The sequence below is a fragment of the Oncorhynchus masou genome, chromosome 6, assembly GCF_036934945.1.
Source record: "Oncorhynchus masou masou isolate Uvic2021 chromosome 6, UVic_Omas_1.1, whole genome shotgun sequence".
In the NCBI taxonomy this organism is placed as follows: domain Eukaryota; kingdom Metazoa; phylum Chordata; class Actinopteri; order Salmoniformes; family Salmonidae; genus Oncorhynchus; species Oncorhynchus masou.
The window spans coordinates 76,668,838-76,688,486 of record NC_088217.1 but is presented as its reverse complement, the minus strand read 5'-3'; the positions used below and the strand labels follow the sequence as shown (position 1 = coordinate 76,688,486).

At 42.4% G+C, this 19,649-nt stretch overlaps 1 protein-coding gene across 2 annotated transcripts; it reads left to right on the top strand.

The window, feature by feature from the left end:
* Window positions 1-8,544: 8,544 nt before the first annotated feature.
* On the top strand, window positions 8,545-19,027 carry LOC135542668 (inositol-3-phosphate synthase 1-A-like). 2 transcript variants are annotated; one of them, XM_064969784.1, is made up of 11 exons: window positions 8,545-8,808; window positions 12,530-12,652; window positions 12,751-12,912; window positions 13,650-13,782; window positions 14,119-14,312; window positions 14,449-14,598; window positions 14,699-14,914; window positions 15,158-15,322; window positions 15,536-15,649; window positions 15,753-15,970; window positions 16,141-19,027. In XM_064969784.1, the coding sequence occupies exons 2-11, from the start codon at window positions 12,539-12,541 to the stop codon at window positions 16,328-16,330; spliced, it is 1,656 nt and encodes a 551-aa protein (XP_064825856.1). In that variant the 5' UTR covers window positions 8,545-8,808; window positions 12,530-12,538; the 3' UTR covers window positions 16,331-19,027. The 2 variants fall into 2 exon arrangements, with proteins under 2 accessions (XP_064825856.1, XP_064825857.1); XM_064969785.1 differs by lacking the exon at window positions 8,545-8,808 and adding an exon at window positions 11,517-11,588.
* Window positions 19,028-19,649: the final 622 nt, after the last annotated feature.

Here is a 19,649-nt window from a genome sequence, read left to right as displayed (position 1 = left end):
TCCAATCCTCTTTGTTCTAGACAGAAGATACTGTCTTTTTCCCCACTGCTCTCTCTCCCTATGCTGAGCCACTTGAAAAATACCATTGGTCAGTGGTTTCAATAGCCTACTCTGGTAGCCTACTAATAAATGTTTGGCTATTTTTGTATTTTCTCCCAACTTCTGCCCTTTAACTAATTACCAATATGTAGACTTTGACTACACTGTGCTATATTCCTGTCTGCCCTCAGGCACAGATCTAGGATCAGATAACCTTCTGACTATCATTTTAATTACAGATGCGAAGGTCTACACCAGCGTTTTATTTGGCCCCCCAAGTTCTGAGCAAAAAAATCAAGAAGTTTTTTTTTAAATGTTCATTGTTGGATATAAAAAAAAAAAATTTAAATACCAGAAAATCAGCTTCAAGTGATTTTCATTTGGAAAATGTGTTTGCAAGTATTCACATGAATGGGGCGACAGGGTAGCCTAGTGGTTAGAGCGTTGGACTAGTAACTGAAAGGTTGCAAGTTCAAATCCCCGAGCTGACAAGGTACAAAATCTGTCATTCTGCCCCTGAACAAGCAGTTAACCCACTGTTCCTAGGCTGTCATTGAAAATAAGAATTTGCTCTTAACTGACTTGCCTAGTAAAATAAAGGTAAAAAAAATAATAATAATAGAGGCATGTTTGTCATAACAAGGAGACAAAGGTGCAGTGTGATAAACATACATTCTGACTTAACTAAAACAATGTCAGGGCGTGACAACGTGATCATAAACAAATGTAAGCAAGGATTGAAAGTATTATGTTTTTATTCCAATATTATATATGTTTGTGCTTATTATTTGTAATTATGTTCAGGCCCCCCAACTATCCGCTCAAGAAACAATTGGCCCACGGCTGAATCTAGTTGATGATCTCTACACCACGCAATCTAGTTGATGATCTCTACACCACGCAATCTAGTTGATGATCTCTACACCACACAATCTAGTTGATGATCTCTACACCACACAATCTAGTTGATGATCTCTACACCACGCAATCTAGTTGATGATCTCTACACCACACAATCTAGTTGATGATCTCTACACCACGCAATCTAGTTGATGATCTCTACACCACGCAATCTAGTTGATGATCTCTACACCACGCAATCTAGTTGATGATCTCTACACCACACAATCTAGTTGATGATCTCTACACCACACAATCTAGTTGATGATCTCTACACCACGCAATCTAGTTGATGATCTCTACACCACACAATCTAGATGATGATCTCTACACCACGCAATCTAGATGATGATCTCTACACCACGCAATCTAGTTGATGATCTCTACACCACGCAATCTAGTTGATGATCTCTACACCACGCAATCTAGTTGATGATCTCTACACCACGCAATCTAGTTGATGATCTCTACACCACGCAATCTAGTTGATGATCTCTACACCACGCAATCTAGTTGATGATCTCTACACCACGCAATCTAGTTGATGATCTCTACACCACGCAATCTAGTTGATGATCTCTACACCACGCAATCTAGTTGATGATCTCTACACCACGCAATCTAGTTGATGATCTCTACACCACGCAATCTAGTTGATGATCTCTACACCACGCAATCTAGTTGATGATCTCTACACCACGCAATCTAGTTGATGATCTCTACACCACGCAATCTAGTTGATGATCTCTACACCACGCAATCTAGTTGATGATCTCTACACCACGCAATCTAGATGATGATCTCTACACCACGCAATCTAGTTGATGATCTCTACACCACGCAATCTAGTTGATGATCTCTACACCACGCAATCTAGTTGATGATCTCTACACCACGCAATCTAGTTGATGATCTCTACGCAGCGCAGTCTAGTTGATGATCTCCACTGGCCTACACCTTGCAACCCTGCATACAGCTAGTTCAGCCCTGTTTATTTTTGTCAAATCACAGTTCTTGTTGGGACAAGAACTGCGAGACCATTCAACCATATGACCTGATTAGAAAAATTATCTGGTTCCATGAAAACCGTTTTTTTTTGCATCTGATTTATTACTATGTCATACACTACCACCAGGGAAGGGAAAGAGGATTACTGATCAGTTGTACAACTGAATGCATTCAACCGAAATGTGTCTTCCGCATTTAACCCAACCCCTGGGGTGCAGGGGGCTGCCTTAATCCACATCCACAGCACAGATTTTGTGGGTGTTAACTGCCTTGCTCAAGGCCAGAACAGCCGTTTTTCCCACCTTGCCAGCTCGGGGAGTCAAACAAGCAACCTTTCGGTTACTGTCCCAATGCTCTAACAGCTAGGCTACCTGCTACTTCCAGAGGTAGCGGTCGAGATTAGGCTGTAGCTCAGTGGGCTAACATAGAGCCTCTTCACACTTAGTCCAATTTTCATCAAAATACCGTCTGCTACACATATTACTAAAACGTAAACTTGCTACATCTCGACCGCTACTTCTGGAAGTAGCGCAGGACACTTGACAGTGGCCGCCCTTGAAGCAGGACAATGTGAACAGAATTGTCTCATTGAGCCAACATTTCTACAGTATAAAAGGTAATAGTTTTAGAAACAGCTGAAATGCATAGACATGTTCCTAATATTTGAGACTTGTTTTACTGAATTTGTAGTGTGAAGAGGCTCTATGTTAGCCCACTGAGCTACAGCCTAGACATTTTTAGGGAGGTTACTCATTATCCTATGAGCCTGGTTAGCGAAGGTGAGTGAAGGACAGAGTGTCTGGTCAGACCACATGTTGTCAGGGTGCGGTTGAGAGGCAGTAGGGAGGTGACTGGTTTGTCTAGTTTGCACACAGGATGGGCTGTGGTGGATGTGGACCTCAGTGGTGTGTGTGTGTGTGTGTGTGTGTGTGTGTGTGTGTGTGTGTGTGTGTGTGTGTGTGTGTGTGTGTGTGTGTGTGTGTGTGTGTGTGTGTGTGTGTGTGTGTGTGTGTGTGTGTGTGTGTGTGTGTGTGTGTGTGTGTAGGTAGGTAGGTAGGTTGGTTGGAATTATGTTGAATATAATAGGAAACTACAAATGAACAAAAATAGAAACGCAACATGCAATACTTTAATAACAGTTACAGTTCAAAGAAAGAAATCAGTAAATTATTTAGGCGCTAATCTATGGATTTCACATTTCTGGGAATACCGATATGCATCTGTTGGTCACAGATACCTTAAGAAAAAAGGTAGGGGTGTGGATCAGAAACCAGCCAGCATATGGTGTGACCACCATTTACATAATACAGCGTGACATCTCCTTCGCATAGAGTTCGTCAGGTTGTTGTTTGTGGCCTGTGGAATGTTGTCCCACTCCTCTTCAATGGCTGTGCGAAGTTGCTGAATATTGTCAGGAACTGGAACATGCTGTCATACATATCGATCCAGAGTATCCCAAACAGGCTCAATGGGTGACATGTCTGGTGAGTGTGCAGGCCATGGAAGAACTGGGTCATTTTCAGCATCCGGGAATTGTGTACAGATCCTTGCGACATGGGGCCATGTATTATCATGCTGAAATAATGAATTGCACAATAATGGGCCTCGGTATCTCATCACGGTATCTCTGTGCATTCAAAGTGCCATCGATAAAATGTAATCGTGTTCGTTGTCCACAGCTTATGCCTTGCCACACCATAACCGCCCACAACCACCATGGGCACTCTGTTCAAAAGGTTGACATCAGTAAACCGCTCGCCCACATGACAATATACACAATGTCTGCGTATCTAAAACCGTGATTTATCTGTGAAGAGTGGCCATCGAAGATGAGCATTTGCCCACTGAAGTTGGTTACAACGCCGAACTGCAGTCAGGTCAAGACCCTGGTGAGGACAACGAGCACACAGATGAGCTTCCGTGAGAGGGTTTCTGACAGTTTGTGTAAAAATTATTTGGTTGTGCAAACCCACAGTTTCATCAGCTATCCGGGTGGCTAGTCTCAGCCGATCCTGCAGGTGAAGAAGCAGGATGTGGCGTTCCTGTGGAAGTACTGGGCTGACGTACTGCCAAATTCTCTAAAATAGCGTTGGAGGCGGCTTATGGTAGAGAAATTAACATTAAATTATCTGGCAACAGCTCTGGAGAAATGCTTACTAACAGTGATGTAAACAAATTTGTGCACAAAATGTTGTGTGTATGACTATCTTCTGGGATCTTTTATTTCAGCTCATAAAACATGGGACCAACACTTTATTTGTTGCGTTTATATATTTTTTCAGAGGTCATTCATTATTAATCTGACTTCATTATTATGTGAATGCTGTAGGCCCATAAGCATTTCCAACGTATCTATCCATGGTAGCGAGCCTTGCATCACCACTGAATACTATTAAGAGGCTAAGAGACAAAATAACTAACATCTTATGTCCTAGCATTAAATGATTGAGTTGACCTTAGCTCAGAGCTGCACAATTAGAAGTGAATAACACTTACCATTAGACCATTCAACAAATAATAATACAAAGAATATTAGCTTCACTGAAATATGAGGACTACGGTTTCGTATCCATTTAAAAGTAATCCGATTTATTACAGTTATGCAATAAGAATACAATCATCAAATGGTACACACCATACCACGTCTTTAACTTCAAAAGATACAAACATATCTGAAAGTCTATAGGCTAAGTTTTAAAAAACACACTATAGTGTAATGGAACGCTACACCAGGAGACTGGTCTACAATGTTTCAGTTTCAGGTTTTAATGTCACGTGCACAAGTGCAGTGAAATGTCTTTTTTTGCGAGCTCTAAACCCAACAATGCAGTAATCAATAGCAATGTAATACTAAAAATAACATAAGGTAGTACAAAATAACACACGAGAAATAGAACTAAGAAGAACACTAGAAAGTAAATAAGCATACTATGTATATACAGGGTCAGTCAGTTCCAGTACCATATTTACAATGTGCCGGGACACAGGAGTGATAGAGGTATATATGTATAGGGGTAAGGGGACTAAGCATCAGGATATACAGTCCCGTTTAAAAGTATTTGCCCCCTTTCTGATTTTCTCTGTTTATGCATATTTTTTTATATGGAACGTTATCAGATCTTCAACCAAAACCTAATATTAGATAAAGGGAACCTGAGTTAACAAATGTTTTTTTAAATTATACTTATTTTATTTATTTAATGAACAAAGTTATGCAACACCCAATCCCCCTTACACTCAATAACTGGTTGTGCCACCTTTAGCTGCAATGAGTGAAACCAAATGCTTCCTGTAGTTGTTGATCAGTCTGACATCTCTGTGGAGGAATCTTGGCCCAGTCTTGCATGCAGAACTGATTTAACTCAGCGCCATTTGTGGGTTTTCAAGCATGAACTGCTCATTTCATGTTCTGCCACAACATCTCAATTGGGATTAGGTCTGAACTTTGACTAGGCCATTCCAAAACGTACAATTTGTTGCTTTTTAGCCGTTTTCATGTAGACTTGATTGTGTGTTTTGGATCATTGTCTTGCTGCATGACCCAGCTCTTCTTAAGCTTCAGCTCACAGACAGATGGCCTGACATTCTCCTGCAGAATTTTCTGATACAGAGCAGAATTCATGGTTCTGTTAGGTTCTAATTCTCAGAGTAAAAAACTCAGCAGTCATTATGGAAGCTTAACCAGGTTTATTCTTCCCAGAGGATCAATACAGCTGCATTAGTCAAAACATGTTTCCACCACCACAAGTGTGTATACTGTCACGGCTTTCATCCAAGAAGTTTACTCAAGTTTGCCAAAAAGCACGTGGAAGCACCTGGATGATCATCAAGACGCTTGGAAGAATGTTCTATGGACAGATAATTCAAAAGTATAACTTTTTGGACGACATGGGTCCCATTATTCCTGGCGAAAACCAAACACTGCGTAGTTCTTTTTGAACTTTTGAAGCAATCCAAACATGACAATTTAATTCACACAGTAACATTAATTTAGTCGATTTCACGTTTTCATCTGTCTTCACACCTCACAGGGGTCTGTGAGAACGTCCCTCCCTGTAGAAGGCCACCGACAAGGTGTGTTTGACCCCTGTGATACCCCACAAACAGTAACGATTTTAGCATGTAAATCTTGGTGGGGCAAACTCACATAAAATGTTTTAGATGCATGCCAGCAAAGCCACTACATTGATACATTGACTCATGATCGTACAATATAAAAAAGAAATGTTTTAAAATGAACAAAACAGTGAAAATACATTGATTGGACACTAATGTTGACAAACGGTGCCCACAAAATTTTAGGGCCTACATGATCCCAACAGCAATCCCAACACCTTACCATTGCTACACCTGGCTATCTGCTGAGCCTTGTCTGGCAGTGAAACAGTTCATTCAGCCTCATTTGCAACCTTAAAAAAAACATAGCTGATATGGCTGACTTGCTTCAACAAATGTGGTTTCTACTGACAATTGAGATGTGCAAACTATGGTATAAGGGGACGACAAGCGGATAAGAGGTCCGTAATTTCGACTAAGACATTAATGAGCGAGCTAGGACGAACATAGCCAATATAACTATTTGTTCAGCACTTTTGAAATGTACAGCGACAGAATTCAGAACATGGGCCGTTCATACAGTATTGTCCCTGTACACCAAGTCAGAATCCGTAGGGTAAATAAAGGAGGCATATAAGCAGACAATGAAAGCTCTTACAATATTCAATGATTACATTTCTCTAGAACAGGCTATAGGGTACATGTGCACCACCAAGTCAGAACAGTAAGCTAAATTATGAAGGGAAAAGGGACCAAATTATTAAGGTGAGTAGCAGCATACAATACATTTTTGGACTCGCCTTGTTTTGCTGGACTCACTTGAACAGGAAGGTGGCGCGGCGGACCTTCGTGGGCAAATTTTGTCATCAAACTTTGTCATCAAAGTTTGGCTTCTCTGGATTTATGGTGCATTCAAGACAACTGGGAACTCAGAAAAAAAACAAGGTTGTATCATGACGTTAGTGTTTTTCAGGTCGGAGCTTTAGAAAGAGGTCAGAGTAATCCGATTTGAGAATTTCGAGTTGGATGATCAATTCAACACTTATTTTCCCAGTCGGAGTTCATTTTTTCCCCGAGTTCCCAGTTGTCTTGAACTTACTGAAGTCTGGGATTTCCCATTTCGGAGTTCCCAGTTGTCTTGAACTTACTGAAGTCTGGGATTTCCCATTTCGGAGTTTCCAGTTGTTTTGAACGCAGCAGAAGTCATGCTGGATTGACAGCATGGCTAATGTTGATTGTTTATCCTTTTAAGCTTGGAAAAGAGACCTTTAAACCCAGACTTGGACCACACATCCACTCCACTGAATAGTAGGGTAGTGATTGCTTTGTAATGCTCGCAGTGAGCCACTGATTCCTTCCAAACCACTCATTGTTGAATTTGAGGTTTCCAACTTGTTGTGTAATGTTTATGTCCACTGGCCGATGATCACCAATACATTTTATCTATAATTTCTCTACATAATTTATCTTCATATGACAAGGATTGAAAAGGATTTACCAGTATATTGTTGACTTGATTCATGATGATGACCGCTAGCTTGCAGTTAAGATTTTGAAAGTGTGATGTTAACATGATCAGTCCAATCAAAACTACGGTACATATAACGTAATTTGGCATAATTGTATCTGTTGCCAATGACCTTGAGCCTTCTTGGATGGGCACTTCTAATGTGACTCCATGACAGCACCCAGGTGGCTTGAATTTTCGAGCACTCCCCGGCAGATATTGCGGTAACGTAGTGTCCCCATGAGTGACAAAACACTGAGCCAATCACGGCACAACTAGAGAACATTACAAACCCCTAGGCTCCGTATTTTTCCGCTGGCTGCCCCACCACCACAGAAAGCACTGAGCTTTTGGCTGAAACACCTGCATGTTGGAGGTGCCATACTTTCTTTTTCTTTTTTAAGTTGTTTGCTAACTGAAATGTGACACGGAATAATGCCAAAATAACATGCAAAACAGGCAACACAACACAACATCAACAGGTGGGGATCTGCCTGCCCTGAATGACGGGTTGCCACTGCCTACAAATGGTCAGCTAAATAATGTCATACATCGTGATTTAGTCATCATGCTGGGCCTCCGGGCGGCTGCAAGTCACCAGTCGCCAGCATCACCTTCTCTCATTGGACAGGTAGCACGTCTGGTGAACAGGTCAGGGTTCCATAGACGCAGGCAGAACAGTTGAAACTGGAGCAGCATGACCAGGTGACACCGTGATTTGATTGTGAAATAGAAAAAATCACAACATCGTCAGAATCACTGACCAATAAATCCTATTGATCAGAGTGTAATATGAGTAATATATATTAAGTAATTATAAGATATCCCTTATTGAGTATTACTTTCCATAAATCACAAGTCAACTGCTGAAACGTTAGGACTTCTTGACTTGTATGACATAATAATGTTTTATGTCTATATTTTCCTAATAGCAAGTCTAGTCTAATTTTACTGGCGTGTACATATATGTAAATATCAGGGATTTTGCATAGACACTCCTCTGCCTACAAGTAGCCAGTCCGGCTCTGCCACTAAGCTATCTATAAATTAACAGGGCTCTACTGGATGTCCTCCTGCACTCGCAACGGCAATTTTGGAACATCCCATCTTCAGGTCACTTCGGCTCACTTGACGAATTGAAGAGGTCGGGCTGCGCTTGAGAACAAGCGATTAGGTTATTAGATGAAATATAAAAGAAAAATCGAAACAAGCAAACAATCAAATCAACGAATAACCGTCCGTAACCTATTGTTGTTTAGAAGAGAAAATTAAATCTCCTGACTCCAACGTATTCCACGGTAAGTAGGCTAAAGTGCGTAGGCTTTAAGTGCGTATGCTTTAAGTGCGTACTAGGCTTTTTTTTACTACTAAAGTGAATTCCCACTGTTCCGCAATATGAGTTACGGTGCTAATATCTGTGCATACATAGGCTACTCTTCAGAAATGTGTTTTGTAGGCGTCACGGATTAGCCTGAAACTCCTTGTCATGTATTCACAATCTAACGGTAATTATGTACAGTGTATTAACATCAACTCGCTTGCCAAATTTGACCAGTTGAGGATTTCTAATTTTCAGCCATCAATTTCCTTTGTGTTTCCTGTAGCTTATTGTCACTGGATCAATTGCTTTCATTTTACGCTGGCGACTCAAACCCAATCTCTCTTTTGCCATTCGTTTTCCCCGGTTAACGTTTAGTAATGACCTGTCAAACACACTCCAGTAATGGCTGAAATAAGCTCAAAGCAATACAATGTTTTTGCATCTCAGGCGATTTGGGGGTTGCACAAACCCGTTTTTGTTTTTGCATCTCAGGCGATTTGGGGGGTTGCACAAACCCGTTTTTGTTTTTGCATCTCAGGCAATTTTGGGGGTTGCACAAACCCGTTTTTGTTTTTGCATCTCAGGCGATTTGGGGGTTGCACAAACCCGTTTTTGTTTTTGCATCTCAGGCGATTTTGGGGGGTTGCACAAACCCGTTTTTGTTTTTGCATCTCAGGCGATTTGGGGGTTGCACAAACCCGTTTTTGTTTTTGCATCTCAGGCGATTTGGGAGGTTGCACAAACCCGTTTTTGTTTTTGCATCTCAGGCAATTTTGGGGGTTGCACAAACCCGTTTTTGTTTTTGCATCTCAGGCGATTTGGGAGGTAGCCCAAACCCGCATTCGAACCCTGGCCCAGCGACTATCAAGCCAACACTTAAACCGCTAGGTCAAGAGATCCGAACCTTTTGACAAGGTGGCTTGGTATTGGTTAAGGTTGCTATGTTACTTGCTGTCCCAACTCCTCTCTATACCAGTGGTTCCCAACCTTTTTCCGTTTCCAAACCACCAAACTGAATTTTTCTCTGCCCGGATTACCCCTGAAGTACCCCCTCATGTGCATTTTACCAGTATGTCTATGGTCTCGAGTCTTCTCAACTACCCTCTGTGGCAAAGCCAAGTACCCCCAGGGGTCCTACTACCCCTGGTGGGGAACCAATGCTCTATACCAAGTCCCTCACCACTGGGCAGAAACTGGTTGAATCAACATTGTTTCCACTTAATTTCAACAAAAATAAATTAATGTTATGATGTTGAATCAATGTGGAAACTGGATTGGGTTGCATTGCATTTGCAAAAAAAATAAATGTAAATCAAAAATAGAAAATAGACATTGAACTGTATGTACCCAGTTGGTCACATCCACATGCCTCTGTGAGGGCGCCATTCCCAAATCTGTCACCAACTTCACCTCGGACACGGCGACTGTCAAACAACCGCTTTAACCTTTAGGCCAAGAGATCAGAACCTCTTGATGCGACCTATGTAGGCTATAGATGGGTGTAATCTAGAGCCAGGCGGGGAAAAACCGATTTATAATGGTAGGCCTGATCATCAACAACGATGAGACAGCCTATAGGAAGGAGGTCAGAGACCTGACCGTGTGGTGCAATGACGACAACCTCTCCCTCAACGTGATCAAGACAAAGGAGATGATTGTGGACTACAGGAAAAGGAGGACCGAGCACACCCCATTCTCATCAACCGGGCTGTAGTGGAGCAGGTTGAGAGCGTTATGTTCCCTGGCGTCTGCATCACCAACAAACTAACATGGTCCAAGCACACCAAGACAGATGACAAAACCTATTCCCCCTTAGGAGACTGAAAAGATGTGGCATGGGTCCTTAGATCCTCAGAAGGTTTTACAGCTGCCCCTTCGAGAGCATCCTGACGGGTTGCATCACTGCCTGGTTTGGCAACTGCTCGGCCTCCGACCACAAGGCACTACAGAGGGTAGTGCGTACGGCCCAGTACATCACCGGGGCCAAGCTTTCTGCCACCCAGGACCTCTATACCAGGCGGTGTCAGAGGAAGACCCTAAAAATTGCCAAAGACTCCAGCCACCCAAGTCATAGACTGTTCTCTATGCTACCGCACGGCAAGCGGTACCGGAGCGCCAAGTCTAGGTCCAAGTGGCTTCTAAACATATTCTACCCCTAAGCCATAAGACTCCTGAACAGCTAATGAAATGTCTACCCAGACTATTGTTCCCCCCTCGCCGTATCGGTACCCCCTGTATATAGCCCCGCTCTTGTTATTTACTGTGTTGTCTAATTATTTGTCATGCTTAGCTCTTTTTTTTGGGGGGGGTTCTTAACTGCATTGTTGGTTAAGGGCTTGTAAGTAAGCTTTTCACTGTAAGGTCTACCTACACCTGTTCTATTTGGAGCATGTGACAAATAAAATTAGATTTGAAGCCCCAATGCAATTGTGAAGTATATTGGGCCTACATCCACAGTGTGATTTCAACTGATTTTGCTGTATATTCTAAAATGAATTAATTATTGTCTTTTGTTGAAATTTTAACGAAATTCCAACCATGTTCACCATTATCCAGTCCAATTGTGGCATGATTCCACTATTTATCAGTTTGCATCAGTTTCAATGCAGGACTTTTATTTTGAAGGCGAACCGCTGATTCGACTATTGATGCTAAACGCTACTGTTGTTGACTTTACAGTCGTGGCGTTTCACTACCGGAAGTGCGGAGTTCCGACTGAGACGTTTCATTTGAACGACCCTCCAAGTCGTAATTCAAGTGAGAATCTCTGAGAAAATGTTGTTACTCCAGTTGTGATGTTTCACCACTGACGTTTCATCTTTTCAACCAAAATATGATGACAAATACGCTTTTGACAATTACCCTCTAAACGTATCAATGTGGATAATGTAGATAGTTTGACCATATTGTCAATGTTAAGCGACCTAGCTAACTTTTTGTTATTTGCATCGTTAGCTACCTTATCAATTTATTCAGTCTATGAAGCCGATGTGAAATGGCTAGCTAGTTAGCGCTAGTGGTGTTTCAATCGGTGACGTCACTTGCTCTGAGACCTTGAAGTAGTGTTTCCCTTGCTCTGCAAGGACCGTGCCTTTTGTGGAGCGATGGGTAACGATGCTTCGCGGGTGACTGTTGAAGTGTGCTGAGCGTCCCAGGTTCGCGCCCAAGTCGGGTTGAGGGGACGGGCGTAAAGTCTATACTGTTACATATACTTATTTTTCAAATTGTAATATTTTTTTACTATATTTGTGGCTATGGAATCCTGACCTGTTCACCAGACGTGCTACCTGTCCCAGACCTATTATTTGACCATGTTGGTCATTTATGAACATTTGAACATCTTGGCCATGTTCTGTTATAATCTCCACCCGGCACAGCCAGAAGAGGACTGGCCACCCCACAGCCTGGTTTCTCTCTAGGTTTCTTCCTAGGTTTTGGCCTTTCTAGGGAGTTTTTCCAAGCCAACGTGCTTCAACACCTGCATTGCTTGCTGTTTGGGGTTTTACGCTGGGTTTCTGTACAGCACTTTTGAGATATCAGCTGATGTACGAAGGGCTATATAAATTAATTTGGATTTGATTTAAAATAAATGAAGCCAAAGAACTAGGCTAACTCTGTTAATATCTTCCCTAACTGTCCTGTTGCACTCTTTCACTCTCTTTTTGTCTCTATGCCTCTCTCTGTCACTCTCTCTCAAGCCTGCAGTCATGACTGAGAACATTCGTATCAACAATCCCAATGTGAAGTACACAGATACACACATCGAGGCTCAGTACTGCTACCATACTACTGCTGTATGCAGGGACGGAGACACACTCACAGTAAGTTTCTCACACACACACACACACACACACACACACACACACACCAGCATCACCTATCTAATTTCTGTGTAAATCTCTCCACTCCACCCCTCCAGGTGACCCCGTCCGTTAGTGAGCTTGAGTTCCGTACTGAGCGACATGTCCCCAGGCTGGGGGTGATGCTAGTTGGCTGGGGAGGAAACAATGGGACCACCGTCACCGCTGCTGTACTGGCCAACAGACTGGGACTCACCTGGAGAACCAAAACTGGAGAACAGGTGATGTGTGTGTGTGTGTGTCGTTGATCCTACTTTGCATATTTTCCAAAGACATGTCCCTCCTCTGATGCAGAGCTAGCTAGCAGAGCCTCATTATACCTCCTGATACAGCGATGTGTTCTCACACACGCACACACACACACACACACACACACTGATATGATGTGTTTAGTGGAGTTTTAAGGGTTTAACATTGACTGACACACGAACGTTTACAACACAGGCAGTCCTTTACCTTTATATGGGCATCATTACTTCCCCAAATGTGTCCTTTTTTTTTCCTGTTTGAAAAAATTCCTCAAATCATTCTCCATTTTAATGCAGATATTCAAAGTTGGGGTCGTGACCCCTAGTGGGGTCCCGGGGGGAATTGCAGTGGGCTAGCCAAAACAAATTTAAAAGTCAACATTATTGTATAGGATAATATAAAACGTTTTTGAGAAAGATCCTTTAAAAAATAATTGAGTACATTTATTTATTGTTTTTCTTAATTTTGATAAGAGAGATAAAAATGTAGTGAATCGATGGTTATTTGTTGATGTACAAATCCAAATGTAATTTTTTTAATGTAAGGTTGTGTCATTAGATTTCAGGTGGGGTCGGCTGAAATTCTGGTGGGGAAAAAAGGAGTCCCTGTAGAAAACGTTTGAATACCACTGATTTAGTGTGTTGTTATTATTCAAGACTTGTTATTTATTACCCTCTCCCCCTTTTTGAACCCCCCTCCCCCTTCCCAGAAAGCCAACTACTACGGTTCCCTCTTCCAGTCCTCAACTGTGTGTTTAGGTGCGGGGCCAGATGGAAAGGAAGTTAATATTCCGTTCCGTGACCTCCTACCCATGATGCACCCTAATGATATCGTCTTTGATGGTAAATGAGTATGTGTGTATGTAGTAAGAGAAGGAATGCTGACCCTAGGTCAGTTCTTCAGGGGCCACTGTGGAGAAGGAAAAGTTAAAAGTCTCCATGTGGACTGTCTGTCTGTCAGGCTCGTTATTTAACCTCCTGTTTAACCTCCTCCATTATTCAGCACTGCCCTGGAGGCAGAGGTAGAGTACACACCTCTGGTCCTCTTGTCTAACTGGTCCTCTATGTTCTTTTGGGCCTGTCTGATGTGTTTTCTTTTAAGAGACATTAGGCTTGTAAAACTTTAGCTAACTAATTAAATAAAGAGAGCGTGTGTGTGTGTGTGTGTGTGTGTGTCAGGCTGGGACATCTCATCCATGGATCTGGGCAGTGCGATGGAGAGAGCCAAGGTCCTTGATTGGTCCCTCCAGGAGAAGCTCCGCCCACACATGAGCCACCTCCGACCCCGGGCCTCCATCTATATCCCAGAATTTATAGCTGCCAACCAGGCGGGCCGAGCAGACAACGTTCTGAAAGGGACCATGGCTGAACAGGTACGCCCAATCCCAAGTAGTGTGTGTGTGTGCCTCGTACACCCTGTCCCCTAACCCTTTAGCTCTTACCCCATATACCCTAGACCCTATGTGTCTCTGTGTATCTGAATAGTGATTATTCTCTCTCTCCCTGCAGGTGGAGCAGATCAGAGCAGACATTCAGGACTTCCGGCATTCAAGCGGCGTGGACAAGGTCATCGTTTTGTGGACGGCCAACACTGAACGTTTCTGTGACCTCACAGCCGGGGTCAACGACACGGCCAAGAATCTCCTGGCTGCCATACAGGTAGAGATCTGACGGATCTATTCTATCTATACTATTATGTCTGTCTCGCTCTCGCCTTCTCGCTCTCTTACTCTCTCTCTACTCTCTCTGTCTCTATCAGTCAGGTGGGGAGGTGTCTCCCTCTACTTTGTTTGCTGTAGCCAGTATCCTGGAGGGCTGTGCCTACATTAACGGTTCTCCCCAGAACACGTTTGTCCCTGGGGCGATAGAGCTGGCTGTGGAAAGAAACGTGTTCATAGCAGGAGACGACTTCAAGTCTGGTCAGACAAAGATCAAGTCAGTCCTGGTCGACTTCCTCATCAGTGCTGGGATCAAGGTGAGAGGTCGACCCAGTCCATTTGATGTTTCATTCACTTCAATAGGACTTCTGTTCTGTGAACAGTTCCAGTTCCACTTGTATAATGACAAAGTACATCATTATACAATTACTAAGTTATTCTAAAATTACTATACAACATGTTAAAACACTGTTATTACAACAATTGTACCCAGGTAAAAGTGCAATGTGTGTAACACTAGGTTAATACCAGACTGTAAAAATAACGTGTTGCCATGACAGCCCACCTCCATTGTCAGCTACAATCACCTTGGCAACAACGATGGTATGAACCTCTCAGCACCGCAGCAGTTCCGCTCCAAGGAGATCTCCAAGAGCAATGTGGTGGATGACATGGTCAACTCCAACCCTATACTGTACCGCAAAGGGGAGAAACCTGACCACTGTGTAAGTCTGTGGGTGTGTGTGTGTGTGTGCAACACAGAGAAACCTGGTCTGAATTAAGAGTTGAATGTGTGTTTTTTCATACCTGGTAGATATCAATAGCACTGCATTTTGTTTTACTAAGTGGCAGAAAGTATCCATAGTTTTTCTTGAGAAATACTTGACTGTGTGTGTGTGTGTGTGTGTGTGTGTGTGTGTGTGTGTGTGCGCGTGTAGGTGGTGATTAAGTATGTACCGTATGTGGGGGACAGTAAGAGGGCGATGGATGAATACACCTCTGAGATCATGATGGGAGGAACCAACACTATCGCAATGCACAACACCTGTGAGGTGAGTCTCTCTCTCTCTCTCTCTCTCTCTCTCTCTCACACTCACTCACTCACTCACCTACACCTGATTTTTTTTCTTTCTAACAAAAGGTGTCTCTCTCCAGGACTCTCTGCTAGCCAGTCCTATCATCCTGGACCTGGTCCTCCTCACAGAGTTGTGTCAGCGTGTATGTGTCCGGCCCCAAGGATCAGAGACCTTCCAGTCCTTCCACAGTGTCCTGGCTATCCTCTCCTTCATGTGTAAAGCTCCCCTCGTCCCCCCTGGGGCCCCGCTGGTCAATGCCTACTTCAGACAGAGAGCCTGCATTGAGAACATCATGAGGTCAGAACACCTACCACCCTGTCTTGTTAGGGATTTGTCTTAGTGGTCACCAATCATAATGTTAGTTACTGAACTTCCCGTCACTCTTGTCCAATAATAATGTTGTACCGGTCTCTGTGGTTATATTCCTTCAGTTTTGCAACTGACTAGGTATCCCTTTTCCCTTTCAGAGCGTGCCTTGGTCTCCCCCCTCAGAACCACATGCACCTGGAGCACAAGCTGCAGAGGGGCTTCCTACCTCGCCACGACAACCGTATCTACGACAATGTGGCTACCAAGAGGGTCCTAAGCAACGGTTACCACGCCTCCCAACAGAATGGTGTCTGCGCACACGTGGTGAAAGAGGCAACGATTGGATAATGGCTGCAGATTAGGTCTCTGTCATCACGGGGAAGATTCTAGAAGTGTCCACAGCCACAGAGAAACAATTATATCCATAGTTTAGTTTATTAGGATCCCCATTAGCTGTTGCACATGCAGCAGCTACTCTTCCACGGGTTACACACTATTACATATTTAGATACTTATTTACAATGCAGTTAAATTAGATCCATAGAAAGTTAGCCAAACTCTTTATACAGCATACTGTATGATGATCATGTTTTATTTGACCTATTTGTGTAAGATACATACAGTAGGAAACAACCTCTAGTTGGTTTTAACCATTGTCACTTTTGGACAACCAGTTTTAGATTAACTAACTTCAAAGTAATGACTCGGGACGTCGGGTTTGATACGAAAGCTTCTTTTAGTAAGAATACTGGTTCACGTTACCTTTAACAACAATTGTTTTGCTACAGAGCAATGCAGGTAAGATGCTGTCGGAAACTCAGCTACAATCACTAAACACCTGCACATAATTGGCGCGTTATCACTCATTCCTCTCGCAAGGTACTCTGGGACTTGCAGTCAAAAAGCGTAATTCAACACAACCCAATACAATTACATATGCAAATAAATCTAAAGAAATATCTTTAGATACAGTTCAAAGAATAAACTTAAACATTAACTCAAACACATTAAAGTTACAACAACCAGTTTAATATTCTGTGGTTTTAGACTCTTATTGCTCCTATACATACAAACTTAACCAAATATGTTCATGTATTTGTTCCAATGATACAGTGGGGAGAACAAGTATTTGATACACTGCCGATTTTGCAGGTTTTCTTACTTACAAAGCATGTAGAGGTCTGTAATTTGTATCATAGGTACACTTCAACTGTACACTTCACTTCATCTAAAACAAAAATCCAGAAAATGTATGATTTTTAAGTAAATAATTAGCATTTTATTGCATGACATAAGTATTTGATACATCAGAAAAGCAGAACTTAATAGTTGGTACAGAAACCTTTGTTAGCAATTACAGAGATCATACGTTTCCTGTAGTTCTTGACTAGGTTTGCACACACTGCCGCAGGGATTTTGGCCCACTCCTCCATACAGACCTTCTCCAGATCTTTCAGGTTTCGGGGCTGTTGCTGGGCAATACGGATTTTCAGTTCCCTCCAAAGATTCTCTATTGGGTTCAGGTCTGGAGACTGGCTAGGCTACTCCAGGACCTTGAGATGCTTCTTACGGAGCCACTCCTTAGTTGCCCTGGCTGTGTGTTTTGGGTCGTTGTCATGCTGGAAGACCCAGCCACGACCCATCTTCAATGCTCTTACTGAGGGAAGGAGGTTGTTGGCCATGATCTCGCGATGCATGGCCCCATCCATCCTCCCCTCAATATAGTGCAGACGTCCAGTCCCCTTTGCAGAAAAGCATCCCCAAAGAATGATATTTCTACCTCCATGCTTCACGGTTGGGATGGTGTTCTTGGGGTTGTACTCATCCTTCTTCTCTAATCTCTATTTTTGTCTCATCAGACCACATGACCTTCTCCCATTTCTCCTCTGGATCATCCAGATGGTCATTGGCAAACTTCAGATAGGCCTGGACATGCGCTGGCTTGAGCAGGGGGACCTTGTGTGCGCTGCAGGATTTTAATCCATGATGACGTAGTGTGTTACTAATGGTTCTCTTTGAGACTGTGGTCCCAGCTCTCTTCAGGTCATTGACCAGGTCCTACCGTGTAGTTCTGGGCTGATCCCTCACCTTCCTCATGATCATTAATGCCCTACGAGGTGAGATCATGCATGGAGCCCCAGACCGAGGATGATTGACCATCATCTTGAACTTCTTCCATTTTCTAATAATTGCGCCAACAGTTGTTGCCTTCTCACCAAGCTGCTTGCCTATTGTTCTGTAGCCCATCCCAGCCTTGTGCAGGTCTACAATTTAACCCTGATGTCCTTACACAGTTCTCTGGTCTTGGCCATTGTGGAGAGGTTGGAATCTGTTTGATCAAGTGTGTGGACAGGTGTCTTTCGTACAAGTAACGAGTGTAAACAGGTGCAGTTAATACAGGTAATGAGTGGAGAACAGGAGGGCTTCTTAAGGAAAAACTAACAGGTCTGTGAGAGCTGGAATTCTTACTGGTTGGTAGGTGATCAAATACTTATGTCATGCAATAAAATGCAAATTAATTACTTAATCATACAATGTGATTTTCTGGATGTTTGTTTTAGATTCCGTCTCTCACAGTTGAAGTGTACCTATGATAAAAAAAATTACAGACCTCTACATGCTTTGTAAGTAGGAAACACTGCCGATTTTGCAGGTTATCAAATACTTGTTCTCCCCACTGTATGTTACATGCAATGTTACCCTACCATCCCTACCCTGATTGGAGTAAACTAACAGACTAACAATACTGCTACTTGCAATTATTTTCGCACACATCTACGATGTCCGTATTTAAACAATTACACATATATTAATAATTTCCCCTTTCTTCAAGTGATGGATTGTCACCCACAGTGGCCAATCCACCATTCATTCTGATCTTAAATCCAACCCTCCAATGTCCACAGATGAACCCGTCTTTCCCAGTATAATGCCATTTTTATACTTCCTTTTGCAATACATCCTTCCATTTTACTATGCTGTCTTTTTGAGTGTCCTTGTAACATTTCTACTGATATTGCCCAGAAAATAAAGAGTATAATCATATTTCCCATTAACTGATCATGTTTTTTCAGATGTCTTAACAATACAGTTTGCATGTCCCTGATTTTATAACATAACAACCATACCTGGACCTGGCTCTAAAAGTGAGCCACCAATAGACAGTACCAGAAAATATATCCTAGTGATTCTGCTTCCTCGTGGAAGTCTGCACAAGGCTGACTGCTCAATGTCCCATATATTGAGCATTATTTTTGTAGAAAGTGTTTTTTATGTAATAGTTTAAATTGAAACAAACGGATTGATGTCACTTGTTGTTTTATGTCAATTCATAGACCCGATGCCAAGGTATTGGGACATCAACAACTTGTTCCCAACTGACTAGAATTTTTACACAAGTATTGCTGTCAAACCTTTTTGACTTCATTAATTCAAAATTTTAAGCTATTTATGATTTTGTTTATGGGGGAAGACTAATTCTTTAATTTCTTGTTTGAGTAATTTTCTCTTCCAATTTTGTGGCAGAGCCACAATGCGTTGTAATTTTTTATTGAGCATACACCTCCATATACTGTTAGCTGCTTCTGTGACAATTTTACCATTCCTGTTTACAATGATCTTCATAAACATTATCCCATTGTACATTTCTTCCCCCAAAAAATGTTTC

Excerpts from the sequence above, each read along its gene's own strand:
- LOC135542668 (XM_064969784.1), top strand. The coding sequence starts at position 12,539 with ATGACTGAGAACATTCGTATCAACAATCCCAATGTGAAGTACACAGAT. Across the intron at positions 12,913-13,649 it reads GAACCAAAACTGGAGAACAG|AAAGCCAACTACTACGGTTC; the intron begins GTGATGTGTGTG and ends CCCCCTTCCCAG. Across the intron at positions 14,915-15,157 it reads TCATCAGTGCTGGGATCAAG|CCCACCTCCATTGTCAGCTA; the intron begins GTGAGAGGTCGA and ends TTGCCATGACAG.